General features: G+C 38.0%; 4 protein-coding genes across 8 annotated transcripts in view; 2 read left to right on the top strand and 2 right to left on the bottom strand.

The window, feature by feature from the left end:
* Positions 1 to 1177, bottom strand: part of exosc8 (exosome component 8) — a 3301-nt gene extending 2124 nt beyond the window's left edge. The window contains exons 1-6 of the mRNA XM_081353812.1: positions 961 to 1177; positions 774 to 810; positions 604 to 667; positions 416 to 489; positions 295 to 340; positions 106 to 211 (exon numbers count right to left, since the gene is read on the bottom strand). Of these exons, the coding sequence (XP_081209938.1) occupies positions 106 to 211; positions 295 to 340; positions 416 to 489; positions 604 to 667; positions 774 to 810; positions 961 to 977 (344 nt within the window). The 5' untranslated portion in view covers positions 978 to 1177. The remainder of the gene's footprint in view (positions 1 to 105; positions 212 to 294; positions 341 to 415; positions 490 to 603; positions 668 to 773; positions 811 to 960) is intronic.
* Positions 1105 to 5251, top strand: alg5 (ALG5 dolichyl-phosphate beta-glucosyltransferase). 2 transcript variants are annotated; one of them, XM_081353811.1, is made up of 11 exons: positions 1105 to 1272; positions 1386 to 1421; positions 1943 to 2111; positions 2252 to 2298; positions 2660 to 2728; positions 2824 to 2916; positions 3177 to 3290; positions 3461 to 3520; positions 3623 to 3774; positions 4641 to 4726; positions 4879 to 5251. In XM_081353811.1, exons 1-11 carry the CDS (start codon positions 1243 to 1245, stop codon positions 4992 to 4994), a joined length of 972 nt encoding a protein of 323 aa, XP_081209937.1. In that variant the 5' UTR covers positions 1105 to 1242; the 3' UTR covers positions 4995 to 5251. The 2 variants fall into 2 exon arrangements, with proteins under 2 accessions (XP_081209937.1, XP_081209936.1); XM_081353810.1 differs by having other exon boundaries at positions 1186 to 1421.
* Positions 5000 to 16678, top strand: smad9 (SMAD family member 9). 3 transcript variants are annotated; one of them, XM_081353808.1, is made up of 7 exons: positions 5000 to 5079; positions 8903 to 9486; positions 9599 to 9856; positions 9999 to 10109; positions 11153 to 11374; positions 12107 to 12363; positions 15927 to 16678. In XM_081353808.1, the coding sequence occupies exons 2-7, from the start codon at positions 9075 to 9077 to the stop codon at positions 16068 to 16070; spliced, it is 1404 nt and encodes a 467-aa protein (XP_081209934.1). In that variant the 5' UTR covers positions 5000 to 5079; positions 8903 to 9074; the 3' UTR covers positions 16071 to 16678. The 3 variants fall into 3 exon arrangements, with proteins under 3 accessions (XP_081209934.1, XP_081209933.1, XP_081209935.1); XM_081353807.1 differs by lacking the exon at positions 5000 to 5079 and adding an exon at positions 7037 to 7310; XM_081353809.1 differs by lacking the exon at positions 5000 to 5079 and adding an exon at positions 7066 to 7310 and having other exon boundaries at positions 10002 to 10109; positions 15927 to 16574.
* Positions 16086 to 19703, bottom strand: rfxap (regulatory factor X-associated protein). 2 transcript variants are annotated; one of them, XM_081353814.1, is made up of 4 exons: positions 19556 to 19678; positions 19067 to 19460; positions 18857 to 18967; positions 16301 to 17255 (listed from the first exon to the last, which is right to left on the bottom strand). In XM_081353814.1, exons 2-4 carry the CDS (start codon positions 19424 to 19426, stop codon positions 17160 to 17162), a joined length of 567 nt encoding a protein of 188 aa, XP_081209940.1. In that variant the 5' UTR covers positions 19427 to 19460; positions 19556 to 19678; the 3' UTR covers positions 16301 to 17159. The 2 variants fall into 2 exon arrangements, with proteins under 2 accessions (XP_081209939.1, XP_081209940.1); XM_081353813.1 differs by having other exon boundaries at positions 16086 to 17255; positions 19067 to 19703.

The following is a 19703-nucleotide window of genomic DNA, read 5'->3' as shown; positions in this document are numbered from 1 at the left end:
TTATTTGCAGGCTTGCTAAAATTTATAAGGAATACATTTTTCTTCTTTTTTGACAACCAATCACGTTGCTTTAACCCACAAAGAAATGTTTTTCTTGAGATGTACCTCTCAATGACATCTGCGATAAATTGGCTGGCTGCCTGAGCCTGTTCTCCTGGTGGTCCGGGTCTGAATCTAGACGAGCACAGTGGAGGCAGATCTACATTTGGGACTTGGAGACCAAAGAGGAACTTCATTCCAAATTTCATTCAACACCTCAATGTATAACATTTGTCAGTTATAATTTACATTTACCTATATATCCTTTATTTGGAGCATCAGAGGGTGGTGTAGTTAATTCCTGCGAGAAAAAATGCTGTAACTTCATTATCCACCGCAATATCATAGCTTTTCGGAAAATAAAAATGATTCTTACGGCTTTTATCCCACAGATTACTGTGGTGTTTCCAATTTTCACCATTGCTGATCCATCGGCTGTAGATATGGAGCCTGGAAAGACACGTTTACCCAATTATATCTAATGACACCTCTGTACTTCTAAAGCATTGAAAATTATTCTGAACATTTTAATGTGTTATTTTATAATATGCATCTAATACTTACTAATATTTAAGGTTGTGGGTCTAAACTCTCCCAATTCTCTTCCATCTGGACGACAGTTTTCTTTCTGTTGAATATTAGGTTAAGATAATTGGTTATTAGATCAACAATATTAACTGTGTTATAACACTGATTCAACTTTATAGCTGACAAAAATCAAACCGTTAACTCACCAAAAAGCTCCTGTGATATTCAAGAGGCTCTGCGGTTCTAAAAAAACAAAACACACACTCAATATTTACGTTAAATACAGCGAAATCACAATCTCACCGTCCTGAAAACCTCAAGTATATTAAATAATTATTAGTTATTCAGATAAAATCAACATACGTAATTCACGCTGTATTGTAATTGACTTACTTGAAACCAGCCGCCATGATGTTTAGCGGCACCACGTGAAACCTGCAGTGCAGTGACGTAAAGAGTTGAATCTCCCGTCCTCCGCTCCAGTGGGGGGCGCTAGTGCTGTTGTCAAGCCGCCGCTCTGTGCTTTCTTCGCCCGCTGTGATGATGGTGATGATGTGGACGTGGTTGGTCAGGACGACTTCCGCGTAACGTTAGATGTTTCTCTGTGACTGGAAGTAAACTTCAGCAATGGAGATTTAAGTGTTTATTCCGTAAATTAGTACGACACCCATTCATATGTCCCGCCTCACGGAGTCTCATTTTAAGGTTGCTCTATATGATACTGTAGGGTAGTTTAGCTGTAAACTGGTGAGCTTCCCTGTAGTGATATGTTGACTGGGAATTGGATGATGGATTTCTGTGTATGTGAATTATTGCAGTGGTCGATGATCCTGGCGCTGATCGTCTTACTTTTGGTAAATGTATATCTTATTATTTTGAATATTTGTATCAATTTTATATCATTGTGGATTTTTTTCTGATTTATGTTTGTTCTTAGTGATCTATCCATGCTGTTGTTCTTATTATTTGTTAATGAATATTTATTTGCTATGAAATACTTGTAAATATATATATGAGGAGTTCAGATGCAAAAGCCTCTAAGTGCCATCTGAAATTTTCTCCTAGAATGATAATTTTTCTCAAGCTCGTATTTAAGTTCAGTAATTTCACTTAAATAGCAATGAAAATGACCTATTAATTGTCATTTAAGTGAAACTACTGAACTTAAATATACGAGCTTGATAAAAATGATCATTCTAGAAGAAAATTTCAGATTGATGTCATCTGAACTCTTCATATATATATATATATATATATATATATATATATATATATATATATATATATATATAGTCACACTTCTATTGAGCTTCACTGATTCATCCAGTTGAACTAGTTACTCCTTTGTGTCACACCAGTTTATTCTTGTCTTTAGGTTGTTGTGATTGCTCATGTCAGTGCTAAGATGATAGATCAGACTCGCCATGAGAAGGAGAAGCACTATTTGACTGCAAAAGGCACAGAAGAGTCTTTTCCCAGTCTGATGGACCCTCCCTCATTGGAGCTGTCTGTGGTTGTCCCTTCATACAATGAGGAACTCAGATGTGAGTTATTTTGATGATATATATATGTACCTAGTTTGGGTTAAAACCCCCACTGAATCCCTATGGCTTAAATTCATTAACGACCTCTTGGCAATAAGAGGATTTATATTGGTAATGTTTGTCTCTGTTTTATCACACAGTGCCTGCTATGATGGATGAAGCCATGGAATACCTGGAGAAAAGACAGGTGCTTTATTCATTTTTTTTTTTTCTTTTTTACATTTCTATGATGAAATAACAGGCTAGCTAGTGTCATAACTGACTTAATAGTTCTATTTTTCTGACTAAAATGTTTATGATAATGATTGTATTATGACATGTGTACTTTAAACACACCTGTAAAAAAGTATACATTTATAAATAAAAGTGTAAACATATCTGAGTTCACCTATGAATCCAGGAATGATGCCACACATTTAATTTTAATCCTTTTGAATGTTACTGCAGACTGTTTTTACAGCATGTGTGAATTACTCACCACTAGATGGCATTGCTGTAACTAAAGTGACTCTGTTTCAACCCAATTTTTCCTCTTGTTGATTTTACAGAATGAGAATCCATTATTCACATATGAAGTTATTGTAGTAGATGATGGCAGCAAAGACAAAACTACAGAGGTAGTTTTACGTCTTATTGTCATTTTTCATTATAATATATAACAATGAATAATATATAACAATCAAAGTGAATGCTTGATCATATGTATCCTCAGGTTGCCATGAAATACACAAAAAAGTATGGAGCACAAAAAGTGAGAGTTCTGACGTTGGTGAAGAACCGTGGAAAAGGCGGTGCAGTTAAAATGGTAATAATGCAAAAAACACCCAGTCCTCCTTGTGCGTTGTCATAGAGGACGGTATCCACATTTCTGATGAAATCTGCTGAAAGGCAAAAACAAAGATTCAGTTTCCATTCAGTTGAGAATGTGAAAAATATCACTAATTAATGATATGACTTGATGCCTGAAGCTCAGGCTTGAATGCTCAAGCTCAGCTAAAAGTCTTATTTTGCACACACTCAACAGTTGCTATAATGTTGTTCGTTGTTGTGTTTGTCTCTGCTCAGGGAGCACTGAGCTGTCGTGGGAAGCTCATTCTTATGGCTGATGCTGACGGAGCCACTAAATTTGCTGACATTGAAAAGGTGGAAGAAGGTCTTCAGAGCATCAGTGAGAAGCCTGTGAGACACCACTTTTTGTAAATATAAATAGGCTTCCAGCAAATCTCAGAATGGATTACATATTTGTCTGGAGCTTAACCAGGAGCTGGAGTTATCAAATTACTTACAGACCTTTCCTTGCCAAAAGATCTCAGAGCATCTGAAAATGTTTTCCTTTTATGTCAATGCAGGATAACATGGCGATCTCCTGTGGATCCAGAGCTCACCTGGAAGAAGAATCAGTGGCTCAGGTATTCAGTGTTTCTCAAAAATACTGGACCATAATAGCTAATGTTCATGAGGAAATTGCCAGTACTTTTGCATTTTCAGTGTTCTGTTTCTTCTTGTGACAGCGGTCAATGTTCCGAACGTTTCTGATGTATGGATTCCACTTCTTGGTGTGGTTCTTTTGTGTGAGGGGGATTAAAGACACACAATGTGGATTTAAGCTCTTCACTCGTGAGGCTGCCTTGAAAACTTTCTCCTGCCTGCATGTGGAACGCTGGTAAGGACGCTTAAAGGTTGAAGAGCTTCATAATACAATGCCCGAATTATGATAAAAAAAGAACATTACCTTTGATGTAGTGTAATATATAGCTGTTTGTGAATGTAAAAAGTGCACGAAAATTGGAGTTATTGTCTCCCAAAAGAAAGAACAGATTCAGAACTGCCGAAACGAGTCCTTAGTAATACTTCCTGCTCGAACCTGTGTAGGTTTGTAACAAATTTGCATAATGCCACCCTTTTGTCTTTATTGTATGCCTGCAATTGTCTGCTACTTTGACCCTCCCTCAAACACTGTAGCTGTAACTGAGGCCTGGAAGCGTTTGATTTGTGTTGTCGACATGTCAATGCGCTGCAAATTCTTTTTGCATGCACTTCAAAAGAATGAGGACTTGAGCTCGAATTGATACAGTAAAACCGACACCATCTTTACTGTTCGTATCACCTATGTATCAAGTGTTGAGGGCGGCTTTGTTTCTAACCCACGCTTGTAAGCGGTAGGCCATCTGACCAATCAGAGCAGAGTAGGTTCTCAGAAAGGAGGGGTTTAGAAAGACACAATCTATTATCAAACCGTTTCAGACACTGTGATAAAAGAGGTCATGCTGCAGTGTATTATTATGAGAATTTTTTTTTTTTTTTTTTTTTTTGGCCTTGGATGCATAAAAACCTACTGCAGACTCCAAAACTAAATTAGCAACCTTTAAAATAGCATAATAGGGGCGATTTAAGGCATTTCTGCAACTTTTGCAAATATAGCATCATATTCCAAAAAGCACTTTGTTTACTTTTAAAAGAACCTATTTTTATTTATTTCAATTTGAATTTTAACCTCTTAATTAAAATTTAAAAAAATGTGTCTTACAGGGCATTTGATGTGGAACTTCTCTACATTGCTCAGTGTTTTGACATCCCTATATCAGAAGTGGCTGTTAACTGGACAGAGATTGAAGGTTTGTGCTGTCAGTTTTGAAATATAATGCACTTAAAGCATAGGCAATTAAAATAATTAATACTCTATATCTTTTTTCTAGCAGTATATGTCTCAAAAATGAAGGTTATTTCCACTATGAGGTAATGAAGATTTGTTTTATTGCACATTTAGGGTCAAAGTTGGTGCCGATCTGGAGTTGGCTACAGATGGGCCGGGATCTAGTCTTTATCAGACTGCGTTACTTCACTGGTGCCTGGAGGCTGGAGTCTGAGAGAAAAACTCAGTAGCTGTTGTTTCTGCCAGTGTGCTGTTCGGGCCGATGGTTAAACGCACAGCCCTTTGCCACAAACGAGTGCACTGCGTACGCAATCGGTGAACAGCATCAGCATTTCATTATCACTGACCGTGCCGTGACCACATAAGGGGATTGTCCTTGTATTTTTATTTTTTTAATGTAATATCGCTGTTTTTCTTTTACAAACTATAGGTTTGGTTTTGAAATGGGGCAGATGGTTCTTGGCCAAATAAAGAAAAATTATAATCAGTTAGCGTTTCTGCATATACAACTAATTTGAAAATGTTGCACAGAACCAGATGAAGACAAAATGATGCGTTTGAAGAGTGCAAAATGAAGAGTTTTTACGACACTTTTTTTTTTTAATTAAACAAGCTTATTTGAAAAACAAATTGATTTATGCTGAGCATCGAAGTATAATTTATTATATGTGGCCAAAAAAAATTATGTGGTGTGTGCTTAAAAATCAGTGCCACCCAAATCCATTTTTAACACACTCATCCACACATGAAAGGTTTAAAAACACAGTTGACCGACTGAAATGGTCCATGGCAGGGCTACAGCTAGGGTATCCGGGCCCGGTGTGGGTTGTTCCTGTGGGCCCCCCTCAGTTGACATTGCGGGGCCCCCCAAAAGCAGGGGGCCTAGAATCTACACCTCCTTTCGCCCCTCTAGCGACAGCCCTGGTCCATGGTCTGGCATGTACTCAGTCCTTTTTAATGTGGTTTACACAATGGGTTGCTCTGCACCCTGGAGAGAATATCCTGTTTATCCTCCCTTTTACTCCACCAGGAAGGCATTTGTTCTTAGTCAGCCCCTCTATCTTGTCAGCCACTCTAAAAGATGGTGTATTTCAATATTTTCACTGATAAATTATTTTTAAAATCAGTTATTTAAGCAGCAATATATGTATTTTATTTCTCCCGTCTGCTAAGCTCTAAATATAGAGGCTCGTCAGTAATGTATATGATCCTCTGCACCTTGATTGAAGAGGATCATTTTGCGGTGTCCTTTTATTGGAAGCGAATTCCCCCTGCCAAACTCATTTGATCAAAGAGCACTAAATATGCGAGCTGTCATTATTGGGAGTATTGTTACGTTCCCCTGCAGTTGTTGTAAACTGTGAAAATGTCAAACTTCTAGACTCTCTGTCGCCATCCTGGCTTGCGTCATTAACTGGACAAGTCACTCTACGCACAGAATCGAAATGTATCCGTCCGCGCCGAGGAGCGCAGGAGAAGTAGGGCTATCGATAAGAGCTGGCGATCCGCCAGTCTGTCACTAAATATTCCACTACTTTCTACTTTAACTTTATCAATATTCTGCTTCCAATTTCTAAATATATAACAGGTAAATATCTAGAGAAAATATAACTTTTTTTTTTAATTAAGTTTTTTTTGTTTAGCCTAAAATTAAGTAATTCGAAAACTGTTCGTTTTAATCACAGTGAGTGTACCGTTGTAATGACCAGGTTGTGAGTTGGGTTGACCCAAAACTATTCTCAACCCCCTCAAAGGTAAAAAGGTTGGACGGTGTCATAAATGTACGTATTTTAACGTATACAGACAGGTCGCCATTAAAATATTAGAATTTAGTGACGCTCGTGATCAGAAGTTGCGTTCCCTGTAACCATAGCAACATTTGGCTGCTCGAGCGTTTCTGTTGGGATCGATATCCGACGGCAAATCGACAAAACGTACTACTGACACTATTTATCACCAATGTTGATACAAAAACGTTATAATAGTAATTTCTGTTTGAAGCGTTTGTTAACTTTAAAGCCCGCGAATTCCTCACAAATTCCTTTGAAACGTCGACCGCTTGAAAGTCACTGAATAATCGCACACTGGGAATGACTAAAAATGAAAGTCTTCAATAAAAAAATTAAATAACGTTACTTTGACTCAATCACTTTCCCTTTACAACTTATGCCAAAAAGGTGCATTCTCTTCCTGTAAAAGAAAAAAAACAGCTGTCTGCGCTTGTCATCTGTCACGGAAAGCAAATTAAAAGTGAAACACTGCTGCCCACAATGACCTGTTTTCCCTCAATAGTAGGCCTGTGAGTGAGTCTCAGGCTGTTCTTTTGAACGGGATGATCCCTCTGTGTGTCTGACGTCCTGGGAGAGTTCCAGGAGCAGCGGATGAATTCCGCACGAAGGCGCTGAGGCTCCAGTCAGACTGACGCCGCGGCTCTCGCTCCATCCAAACACACGCGCTGTAGCTACACCTCCAATCGGCGAGAGATTCAGCATTCGGCTATTTTGCGGAACTACGCGGATTTTTATTCGACTTGTCACAAGAATAAGGTAATGAATAAAACGTGTTATATACATACAACTTATGGTATTATTTAGAATTCATTTCAGAAATTAAAAAGTAAAAGTTTTATAAATGATAAAAAAAATAAGGCATGACAAGTGTCTTTTTAAAACTTTTTGTCTTGACGCTGTATTTTTTTCTTTTTCACGTAACTTGTTGCTTCTCACATGTTAGTCCATATCACGCGAGGCTGCGTAAACAGACATTATGCCACTTGCTGCTTAATGATGCTCCAGAGTGATACGTTTGTGACAGTTGTGTATACCTGGAATACCTTTTTTTATATATAAATAAGTGCCAAATGTAGCATTTGAACATTTTTAAAGCAAACAAACAAAGTGAAGTTGAGGGAAAGGATGTGTATGTGCGTTTGCGGGGGAGTTAGGTGATTAAGCCTATCTCAGCACTCAGACTGCCAGACGCCAGTTTCATAAGGACACACTGCCTTTGAGAACAGAGCAGATGTATTCACCCTCAATTGATCTGAACAGGCCTGCGCCCTATTTGAAACTGAGCCATGATTTCATACGCTGCTATTATTCCTATATGGCCTCATTCATCTCATACGATTATTTGATTTAGGTAGGGGTGTGTTAACACCTCTGGTATCGCATGCAATAATATTTTCAGAAGCTATTATTTGAATAGACTTGGCCAAAGATGGAAGCAAGCCTCTCTGGTTTCAAATGCTCAAACGGCATTGATTTTTAGCAGATCATTTTCTGCATCAGAAAGCCTTGACAGGAAAGGGAGAGGACGAATAGGTGAGGACCAGCGAGACTGTTGACTCCGCAACCTCAGAAATCTCTGCATGCACTGAAGCATGATGTAAAAGATCTTGGGATCTGCACATGAATGTGTTGTGATTACGCCCTAATAGGGTGAATCTCACAAAACATGCCAAGAATATTTTCATATCATATTTCACCCCAAAATCGTAAAAAAAATTATATTTTGATTAAAGAAAATGGTGCCATTTAGATTAAAATATGTTTGGATTTGGACATTGTTTGACATTATTTTTCATGACAATTAAGCACATTTTCTTCCCTAATTGTTATTACTGTAATGCAATAGGTAGGCTATGTTTTACAAAATGCATAAATAAAAAATAATTAATAATAATAAAGATAAAAAATAAATTGTAAATGATTTATGGCAGTATTTAATTTTATTTTTATTAAAAAAAATAATTTAATATAAAATAATGATTTGTATTAATTTAATCACACACACATCCACATACATAATATTGTGTGTGTGTGTGTGTGTGTGTGTGTGTGTGTGTATATATATATATATATATACACAAATCATTTTTGTATTTTTAAAAAATCATTTTTTTAAATTCTTTAAAAAATAACAAAAATATTTAACAATTATATGAAAAATACTGAAAATATTGACATAAATAATTTACAATTTATTTATTATCTTTATTATAGCCTATATACAGTATATATATATAATTATTTATGTTTATTTTAATAAATACAAATTAAAGGCAGTTAAAAATACTGACACAAACAATTTACTTATTAACATTAAATCTGACATTCTTCTTTGTTTCTTTCACCAGATAAAAACTGTTGACAGCCTGACGAAAACATCCCTGTCTGGGGGTTTATTTGACACCCAGCTGTATCTTGGCTGTAAAGTAATAAACTGAGGCTCCTGGCTTGAACTGATATAAGACAGATCTGCCTTGGTTTTAGGAAAAAATCCAGTCCCCGGTGTCGCCCCATCCCACGATGCACTCCACCACATCCATTACTTCCCTCTTCTCCTTCACCAGTCCAGCTGTGAAAAGGCTGCTGGGCTGGAAACAAGGAGACGAGGAGGAAAAGTGGGCAGAAAAGGCTGTTGATTCCCTTGTAAAGAAGCTCAAGAAGAAGAAAGGGGCCATGGAGGAGCTGGAAAAGGCTCTGAGCTGTCCTGGCCAGCCCAGTAAATGTGTGACCATCCCTCGATCCCTGGACGGAAGGCTCCAGGTGTCCCATCGTAAAGGTCTGCCACACGTTATCTACTGCAGAGTGTGGCGCTGGCCGGATCTTCAGTCCCACCACGAGCTCAAAGCGCTGGATTGCTGCGAGTTTCCTTTCGGCTCCAAGCAGAAGGATATCTGCATCAATCCATATCATTACCGCCGCGTGGAGACGCCAGGTGGAAATCAATATGCAAACCACTTTTTCTTGTTTTCTTCAATATTGATTATAGCTTTATGCATTAGTAAAAAAATCTGTTAGTAATCTTCTTTCTCTGTTTTTTCAAACAGTTCTGCCCCCAGTCCTTGTGCCACGTCACAGTGAGTTCAACCCCCAGCACAGCTTGTTAGCAAAGTTCCGGAATGCTTCCCTACACAACGAGCCTCTAATGCCTCAAAATGCCACTTACCCAGACTCCTTCCCTGCATTACCCTGTAGCTCGTTTTCTTCATCTCCTTCCAGCTCTTTAAACCAGTCCCCCACTGCACACAGCTACCCAAACTCTCCCAGCAGTGGAACCGACCCTGGGAGCCCCTACCAAATCACAGGTCATCATTAGCAATGATTTCTCAAGCATTGATGATTTTGTATATTAGCTCTCTTCTAACTTCCTTGCATGAAATGTAGTGCCACTAAACTGCATACATTCATACATCTTGATCATTCAAAAACGTTGTTCTCATTGCACAGCAGAGACACCTCCTCCACCCTACAGTATGATGGAGACCACTCCGTCTGAGGATGTGAAACCAGAAGAGTCCTCCAACCCCAATAAACTCATTCTGTCAGCCCCTCATAGAGGTGACACTAGACTTACTGTTCATTATGTGTGTACTTTGAAATGTGCAGTATGAACACACCTACTCATCTGTTGTTATTATTAACTGAAACTACTAAAAATAAGTTTTGTTAAGTGAAATAATGCTAAAATAAAATATACATATTAGATGAAAAATGTAAACAAAAAAGAGAAATATTGATTGAAATAAAGTCATTAAAAATGATAAATGACTAAAATTGAAATAAAAAAGCTAAAAAAAAATCTAAATAATAAAAACTATAATAGTATATAAAGAATACTAAAATAACACTGCTCATTTAATAATATTACTTTTTTAATTTTAATTTGAGAATAGGGAAGTCCACATCACAACTATAATGACACCGAAACATTGGAACGATATCATTGGAAGCATTTTCAGAACAATGTTTTTTTTCCAGCTAATGAACCATAAAAACATTGACAGCCAATCAGAATCCACACGACTTAAACCTCAAGCTAATCCAATTATAAATGAAAGACCTAACCATTGTTTTCATTTTGAAAATAGAAATGATCAGACTATATATACAATATGTCAAATTGGTCACACAAGACTTACTCATGTATATATGTTTTTTGAAAGTGGAAGATTTACCTTTTATGTGATTTTTTTTTTGTGTGTAAATTTTCCTTAAAGGTATAGCGGAGGATTTTTTACTTCTGGGTGGATCACCTATACTATTGGTCCTCCTAATTGTCAATCATTCTGGTGAATCAATCAAACTTTTCAAAAAGTGGAGTCTTATCTAAAATTCGGAAAGATCCTCCGCTATACCTTTAACTATAAAGCATTTTTTATTGGAATGTCCTGCTATGTTCTTATTCAGAGAGTACATTAATGGATCTAAGATTTTTAAAATCGGGAGAAACATTAATCTAGTCTGGTGTTTCCAAACAATGAAAGTGTTGAATCACTTAAAATGGCATTAAATGGCATTAAAATTCATCATAAATATGGAATGAGACCTGAATACTATGATATGATATTTTACGGTTTTATGAATGCCTTTTTTTACTCCAGACTTGAGGCCAGTGTGTTATGAGGAACCAGAATACTGGTGTTCAGTGGCATATTACGAACTGAACAACAGGGTGGGTGAGACATTCCACGCCTCTTCCCGAAGCATCCTCGTGGACGGCTTCACAGATCCCTCCAACAACAAGAACCGATTCTGTCTCGGATTACTATCCAACGTCAACCGAAACTCTACCATTGAACACACTCGCAGACACATAGGCAAAGGTTTGTTTAAAGTTTTACATTTCCTTTTTTTTTGCATTCTTGTCTTTGTTGAGAGGTTTTGGATCTGAAAGATCAAGCTGATAATGGTCTTCCATCAGTTGATGCAATTCCAAGAGAAAGTAATAGAAAAACAAAAACACACTGTTTTTATGGCGCCAGATAGTTCTGGTCAGTCAACACTGCACTTCAGGAACCCAGCGAGAAAGATAAAGTCCACGCTATCCAAATGTTGGTTTTTCTCAGGGTGATGGATGAGCGTCACTGTGCCAGTGTTGGAAAGACATTAAGCGTTGCCATAGGTTACATCAGTGACAGAGAGAAGTATGCATGCACACACACACACACACACACACACACACACACACACACACCGGGCACAGAGTTCCATCTACTTGTGTGAGAGATCCTAGTTGGAAGAGCGCCAAGGACAACGACATAATCCAGATCAGGATGCTTCAGGAGAATGGAGATTATTAAAGTTTCCCCTTGGCACTTGATAAAACATGATGAATGCTGGGTTTGTGGATAATGATTTCTGGGATTTACCAAGTTCAAAGGTGGTGATATACTGTTTAATGTGTATAGACTTTGCAGTAGTTCACAGTTTTAAAAGCCACTTTAGAATTGTTGTTATACTGTATGTTATTTTTTTTCTTCTTTTTGTGGACCTGTAAGTGTATTTAGTCTGCAACTAGAAACATGCTTTAAACCCTTTTCTGTCTTCTGTTGTAGGTGTGCACTTGTATTACGTCGGAGGGGAGGTGTACGCAGAGTGTCTGAGCGACAGCAGTATTTTCGTTCAGAGTCGGAACTGTAACTACCAGCATGGTTTCCACCCCACCACCGTCTGCAAGATCCCGAGTGGATGCAGCCTCAAGATCTTCAACAACCAGCTGTTTGCCCAGCTGCTGTCGCAGTCGGTGAATCACGGCTTTGAGGTGGTGTATGAACTCACCAAGATGTGCACCATCAGGATGAGTTTTGTCAAGGTAAAGAGGTTTATATAGAATATGTGGCATATAATGGCATATACAGTAGCCTATACAGCCATATATAAAAGTTATGTAAACGCCATTACTATTGATTCACTAGAAAGAATTTACTCATTAGAGTCTTTCCTTTGGGAACCAGTCTACACTGGTTGTGCTAAATGCGTTTGATTCACTTAAAATAACCAGCTCATAAAAGTCCTTGGTTTACACCGAGAATCAGTCTGTTGCGCTAGATGAGTTTGATTCGCTTTAAAGAACCGTCTCATAAAAGTCCTTAGATTGGGAATGAGTCTACACTGGTTGCGCTGGATGCGTTTGATTCACTTTAAAGAACAGGCTCATAAAAGACCTTGGATTGGGAATGAGTCTACACTGTTTGAGCTGTATGCTTTTGATTCAATTAAAAGAATTGCCTCATAAGAGTCATTCATTTAGGAATCAGACTACTCTGTGTGAATTTGATTCACTTTACACTAGGGCTGGGATAAACGATAAATCTAGCGATTATTTTTTGGATGCATCAATTAATCTAACGATTCATTTTTCCAGTCTGATTCGATTTCGTTTCGATTCGATTATCTCCCCATTAATTGACTAATAGCAATTTATACATGTTAATTTACATATCTGAATGAAAAAAACAAGAATTCCTTAACATTGCAATATATGTCTCGTGAGTTCAGTGTTGGACAGATCAGTTGTTTTAACCATTCATTAAAGTGAATCGGTTCAAATGAGTCATTAGTTCGCGAATCGGACGTGTCATTAGTGGACCTGTAGCCTACGGCAAGCGTTGTGTGATTATCCTGGCAGTTTAATTTTTTTTCCACAATTCACACTCCGCGGTAATTCAAGAGAAAAAAATCTCCGAATGCTCCTCGTGAAACTTTGGTCTTCCGCCCTTTTTCTATTGTGTCTAATGATTTTGATTAATATGAACGAGGGAGAGAGAGAGAGAGAGAGAGAGAGAGAGAGAGAGCAAGAGCAAGACAGCGCTCGTGTTGTTTGGAGACTGTGTGAGTGCGCGCGCGCGCGGCCGGGGCTCTCTCTCGTACTTATATGCGCCCTGTCAAGCGCAGTCAGTCATTCTATTCTACATCACTCACCAGTAATAAAAGGCTTTGGCAGCCACAAAAAAAAAAAAAAAAAAACAATTCAATGCAGGAAAACCCCAGGATTGGTTATATAACGTTGGATAGAATGATGGTCCGGCCATCGCGTATCAGCGCACATAAGGTAGCCTACACCAGTGACGTGCGGTCTGGGTAGGCAAACTAGGCACTGCCTACCCTGCCAAAATTCAAAAATAAAATGGTTTATTAAATAATAAACTTGTATTTGTATTTTTACTGTTTATTCTTGTGATTTATATATGCAATATGTGTGTTATTCCAATTATTTAGACGTTATGATGACAAATGTAGCAGTTACGCATAATCAAATAAAAAACAAATCGTAGAATAAGCAGTGCTTTTACTGTCCATTCATTGCAGACGGCAAGCGAAAAACCCATGTTGCGCATGCGCACTTCGATCCTGTATTCTTTAACATGTACGTCAAAAAGCACATCTCTGCTGTGCCTTTGGACGTAAATATGGTATGCCCGTAACATCTCCGTAACATATCAGACATGGACCAATTAAAATCAAGATATTACTGGACATTTGCGCAACTAACGTGATTAACGTTACACACCACAGATAGCCTACATGCCTAATCCCCGCGGCAAATTCAAAGCCAAAATGACAGCACCAGAGTTAAAAGGCTGTCATCAGAGAGTTAAATGTTTTAAATTGAGAGCCAGAGACTGTGCAAACTGAAGGCCCGTAAAGATGAGTTTTACAAAGCTGTGATCGACGTCTTCATGAGGAAATGGCGGCGGATGAATTTGATGTAGGCTACAAATAATCTACCGATTGGTGAGTCAAAAACTATTTTGGGCTTAATATTGAATTGATAAATATGGTTGAATTAATGCAAGCCATGTGACTTCATATTCAATTGAGCGGTGTGTGATTTTACTTTTACTTTTGGCCGCTGTGCAACAATAAGGATTAATGGTTGCATTCTAATGCTGAAGTGGAGTGGACATAAACTACTGTTACTCGCGGTGTGTGCCTGTGCCGCTCTTGTGTGTGTGCGACGTGCGTGCGTGTGTGTGTGTGTGTGTGTGAGAGAGAGAGAGAGAGAGAGAGAGAGAGAGAGAGAGAGAGAGAGAGAGAGAGAGAGAGAGAGAGAATACACGCGATATACATCCTGATTTGTACATTTCTTGATATGCCGCGCTTGTGCGTAATGTTTACTGGTATTATTAGCCTTTAAACAATAAATCAGGTAATATTTCATAACTCAGTGCCTAGCCTCTTTAAGACATCACCGCACGTCACTGGCCTACACACTGTGAAGTAATTTGCAAACGTTTTTTACAGAAATGAAAACAGGTCGACGAATCGACGCGCATATTTTGCGTCGACGTATTTTTTGCGTCGACGTCATCGATGACCTCGACGCGTTGTCCCAGTCCTACTTTACACAACTGGCTCATAGGAGTCATTTGCTGTATGCTTTTGGTTCACTAACAAGAACAGACTCATGAGTAATTTGTTTGGAAATCATACTGCTTTGGTTGCGCTGTATGCTTTTGATTAAAAAAAAGTATTGAATCATTAGTCTTTCCTTCAGGAATCGGACTACACTGGTTGTGTTGTATGCTTTTGCTTCACTAAAAAGCACAGTCTTATTAGATTTGTTTGTTCAAAAATCAGTCGTAGTGGCGCCATGTCGATTAAGTAGGCTAGTGTATAACTATGAAACTCTGTCAGAGAATTTTAGAAAGGTATTTTTAGTAACGTTTTTAGAAAGAATTTTAGTACCAAACAGTTCTACCTACAAGAATTTTAAATAGAACCAAATAAGGACCTGTTCTCAATACCCAAACCTAAACTCTATTCTCTTTTTCCTCAGAAAATGCTCAAATCTGCTTGATTTTATAGTTTATTCTAAATATAAATATAATAATATACAGTATTTTATATAAGACTGTTGTCAAGTTTATTACCTCCAACAACAAGGTTAAAAATTTGCTGTTTAGGACTATCGCAAATACAGAGTTCATGAACGTCAATCACAAGCCAACAGCTCTCTAGGTGGTTAGCAGTTTCAAATAGAAAATCTTCTAAGTGTTGCTATGCAAATGTAATATGTAGTTATTCTAGTCTTTGGCTTGCTGTTTTATGGATGTTGCTCTGCCAAAACACAGCAGATCCCACAGCTCTGGAGTTCTTCTGTTACCGACTGATACGACATGCGCAATATTCCCTGCTTGATTTGTATGCATGCGGACACATAACAAATTGTTTGATTATTTCTGTTAAAATACTTTATGAATGACATGCAATTGCAAATTAGTTTTTGGAAAACTAGTATGCATTTATTTTTGCAATTCCTTTTGGTGCTGCTAGTGGATCACAAATACTTGCATTATTGTAGTTTTTAAAAACATGTTTCGATGTTTTGTAAAGATGCTCAAGTATTGAGGATCAAATGTCTCCTCTTCTCAGGGCTGGGGAGCCGAGTACCACCGTCAGGATGTCACCAGCACCCCCTGCTGGATAGAAATACACCTGCACGGGCCCCTGCAGTGGCTGGACAAAGTTCTGACCCAAATGGGCTCCCCACACAATCCTATTTCCTCTGTGTCCTAATGCATTACAGGACAAGGGGAATATAGTTCCCCAAAAGACTTTCATAGCAACCCAAGACACATAAAGCTCTCTCTCTGTCTTTTCAGTGGATGTTTATGGTACTGGCATAGAATCAGCCAGGAAATATCATGCTGTTAAATAAGCAGCTGTGTGGTTAGATAAGTGTTGCATTGTTTTTAAAAAAAAAAAAACTTTGCTATTTCACAGTATGTAGTAGCTGAGACCAATTCAGATTGAATCGCTGTATTAGGAAGCCAAAGCAATGTTAGTAGGCAGGTACTTGTTCTGGAAATGTTTAAATATTTGTGTCATTTTTGAGCCTTCTATAACATTTCATGCTGTTGTTTTTTTCACTCGCCTTAGCTTTCTTGTTTTTGTAATACAAAAACCTCTCTTATATTTGTGCCTGATTATTTTATGGCCCGAACACAAATATGAAATTTAAAAAACAAAACATCAGAAGTAAAAAAAACACCTAATTTGTATTAATACAATTAAAGTTTTAAAACTACAGGTTATCAATTTTCACAAGATCAGTAAAAACTTCCTTTGCTTATTGAAGGATTTGCTTATCATTTGCCCCATCTCTAAAATAATAAAGCTGATTGAACAATTCTGCATGTATGCTGTCTTTCAGCTACACTGTCAAGATGTGGCTAAAAAGGTCAAACTAAATTGTAGCTTTCATTGATGACATTATGATGACATTAACAAACATTACAGATTAGATAAAGATCTCTAAAAAATGAATTTCTACAGCTGCCGTTTCATATTTTCTATCATTAATTTAAAAATACTAAATGGCACAAATGAGGCTAGGATGGCTAGTCAAACGCATTATTATTATTATATACAGTAGATTTAGCTGCCAATTTGTTTCATGATATCAGCGAGCTTGATGATGACAGCAGTATTTTAGATCGATCGGGTCCTTGTCAAACATCCCAGTTTTCAGAATGGAGAGTTGATAGTCTTCACACCATCAAGGACAGCTGCAGGTCACACGTATAGAATATTCCCCATTTCGAATTTCTGCGAAATTGTGAGCGCATTAAATCCTCAACAGGACGAGTAAAGCATCTGCGGACTTCAGAAGTCGTGCTGTGTTTGAGGCCGATTCTGTGTGGTCAGTAAACGCTGCTGCTGCTGAAGGAAGCTGATGACTTCTGGACTCCTCAGAAGAGACTGAAACCCCAAAACAACATAACATCAGCTAATGCTAAGTCACTTTGCTAAGAAAGAATATTCAGGTAATATAAATATTAATGACATTTGTCACATATAAAATATGCATATATATGCAGAATAATTGATAAACAAATCAGTCAATTAAACGTACAGTATGGCATTTTTCGCCACTAGGGGTCGCTAACCTATTTACAATAACAAAGGCGTAGATTGATGACGCAACATTTGCTAAGAATTATGGATCTTGTCGTCAACGTCAAGCCGACCGATGTAATAATGTTTATGGATGACTGAATACATCGATGCTTTTATCATGACTGTGATATGAAGCAGTTCGGGATTGCTAAGAGACAGCTATCAGCTCCACACGCGACGCGAGTCCCGCGGATATAAAAGGAATATGGACATTTCATTCTACCGAACTACACGCAGAATTACTACTCACAGGTCAGTTTATTAGACAAATTAAACTTGTGAGGTAATGCAGCGCTGTTTCATTTGGTCTAACATTAGCTACATTAGCACACTAAACTGCATTTGAATGTGTTGAAATGTATATGTTAGTTTGTCTGTATGAGACTAGCAGTAAACTAGATCAACATTAGAATAACATACAGATCATAGTCTGACATTTTATCATTGTTGAACTATAAAACATTGATTAGTTTTATGTAAATGTGCTCACCTGTTTAAAGTACATGTAGGAGCGGTCGAAGTCTCGGACGTGGAGCTCTCGTTTATAATACTGTCTATGGGAGCTCTCTGCATCTCGAAAACCGCGTTGATATTGATTCTCGTTTTATCTCTCCTTTTTTTATCCAAAGTCTGCTTGCCATGGTCCATAATGTTTGAACGAAACAACAACAGCGTGCAAATAGACATTGCGAACTACAAAGTTGTCCGCGTCAGTCGCTTTGGTTACTATCAAACGGCTCTGGTTGCCATGGCAGCACGAGCGGAAACCAGGGACAACGCGGATATGACGCCATTGGTGGCGACAAAACGGAAATAAAGAAACGGGACGTTTCTCGAATTAAATTACAAATTTCTCCTGGTTTGAAAGTTGTTGGAAACAGTCGGGATAATGTAAGTACACAACTAAAAAATATAAATAACATAGATATAGTGATTTTTGCTATTTTTAAAGCAAAAAATTTACATATTGTGCCTTTAAAAGTTTTTAAAAAATGGAAGCTAGGAGGAAAAAAATCAAATGAAACCACAGTATATATATGTATTTATATTTATATATACACACAGACATATAATATATATAAATATAATAATATATATACGTAAACAAAAACTTTTGTTAGATTCAATTTGACAGGACTAATATATATAAATATAATTATATAGGTTTTTTTGTATTGCACATAATTTAACATTAACATTTAACCTTTTTGATTTTGAAATAAATTGATTAATATTAAGAAAAAGAAACTTCAAATTTCATTTTCCATTTTTTTTTTCATGGCTACATGAATAATTCATTATCTACTCTAATACCCACACACCTCTGCACCCACTGCATTAGGTTACCAGGGGGTGTAAGAGTAAAAATACTCTAGCTCAATAAAGTGTTTTAATGCACTCACCAGTCTCTTCTGGTTCAGCACCTGCTCAATGAGGGAGGGTCTGGCTGGTCGGTCTCCTATGGTACCCAGCCGTTGCTTAGTAACGGACACAGGCCTTTCCTCCGTACCCTCCTACACATCACGAAAGACAAAACAGTTTGAAATTATGAAATTAAGCTTATAAAGTTGGGACCTTCAACTGAGTCTGTTGTTTGTCCAAACGATTCTTACGTCTAGTTTTCCAGTTGACATGGCCTGGTCGCTTTTCTTCTTCTTATACTTGTCCTTGTACATTTTATTCCGGTGTTTTTTGCACATCCAGGGTTTCCTGGCTTTGGCCACCTGAGTCGTGGTCTCCGTGCAGCCGTCATAGATGCAGGTCTTGGACACGTTCTCGCTCTCTCCGGACGTCTCGTCGTCGTTGAGCTCGTCGTCTCTCGCCTCCGGCACGTCGCTCTCGTCGCCCGGGTCTTCCGCGTCGTACGGGAAGTTCTCCTGGTCGGACGGGGTGGTGGTGCTGCTCTCCGCGGGTGCGGGGGTTTGGCTGTCTTTACCCGTGTTTGCTAAACTAATATGAACGCTGTCGTTCATGTTGTCTTTCTTAGAGTCTCACCTGTCATTCAACCTGGGCACAGAATACTTCAGTTTAAAACGGATTTTATCTGTCTCTCATTAAAATGCCGCATTGTAAATTGCAGTAACCCAATAAATATAATATACCTGCATAAACACGGAGGAAAGGAATATGAGCTTTAAAGGAGGTCGCTACAAAAACAAAACAGTCATGGCCGCTGCAGAAAGAGACTCGCCTGTGTGTGTGTGTGTGTGTGTGTGTGTGTGTGTGAATCAAATTGACGTTTCGCCCTCT

Source organism: Scardinius erythrophthalmus (assembly GCF_964197995.2).
Source record: "Scardinius erythrophthalmus genome assembly, chromosome: 23".
In the NCBI taxonomy this organism is placed as follows: Eukaryota; Metazoa; Chordata; class Actinopteri; order Cypriniformes; family Leuciscidae; genus Scardinius; species Scardinius erythrophthalmus.
The sequence above is the reverse complement of the archived record's forward strand: the minus strand, read 5'-3'. Positions and strand labels throughout refer to the sequence as shown.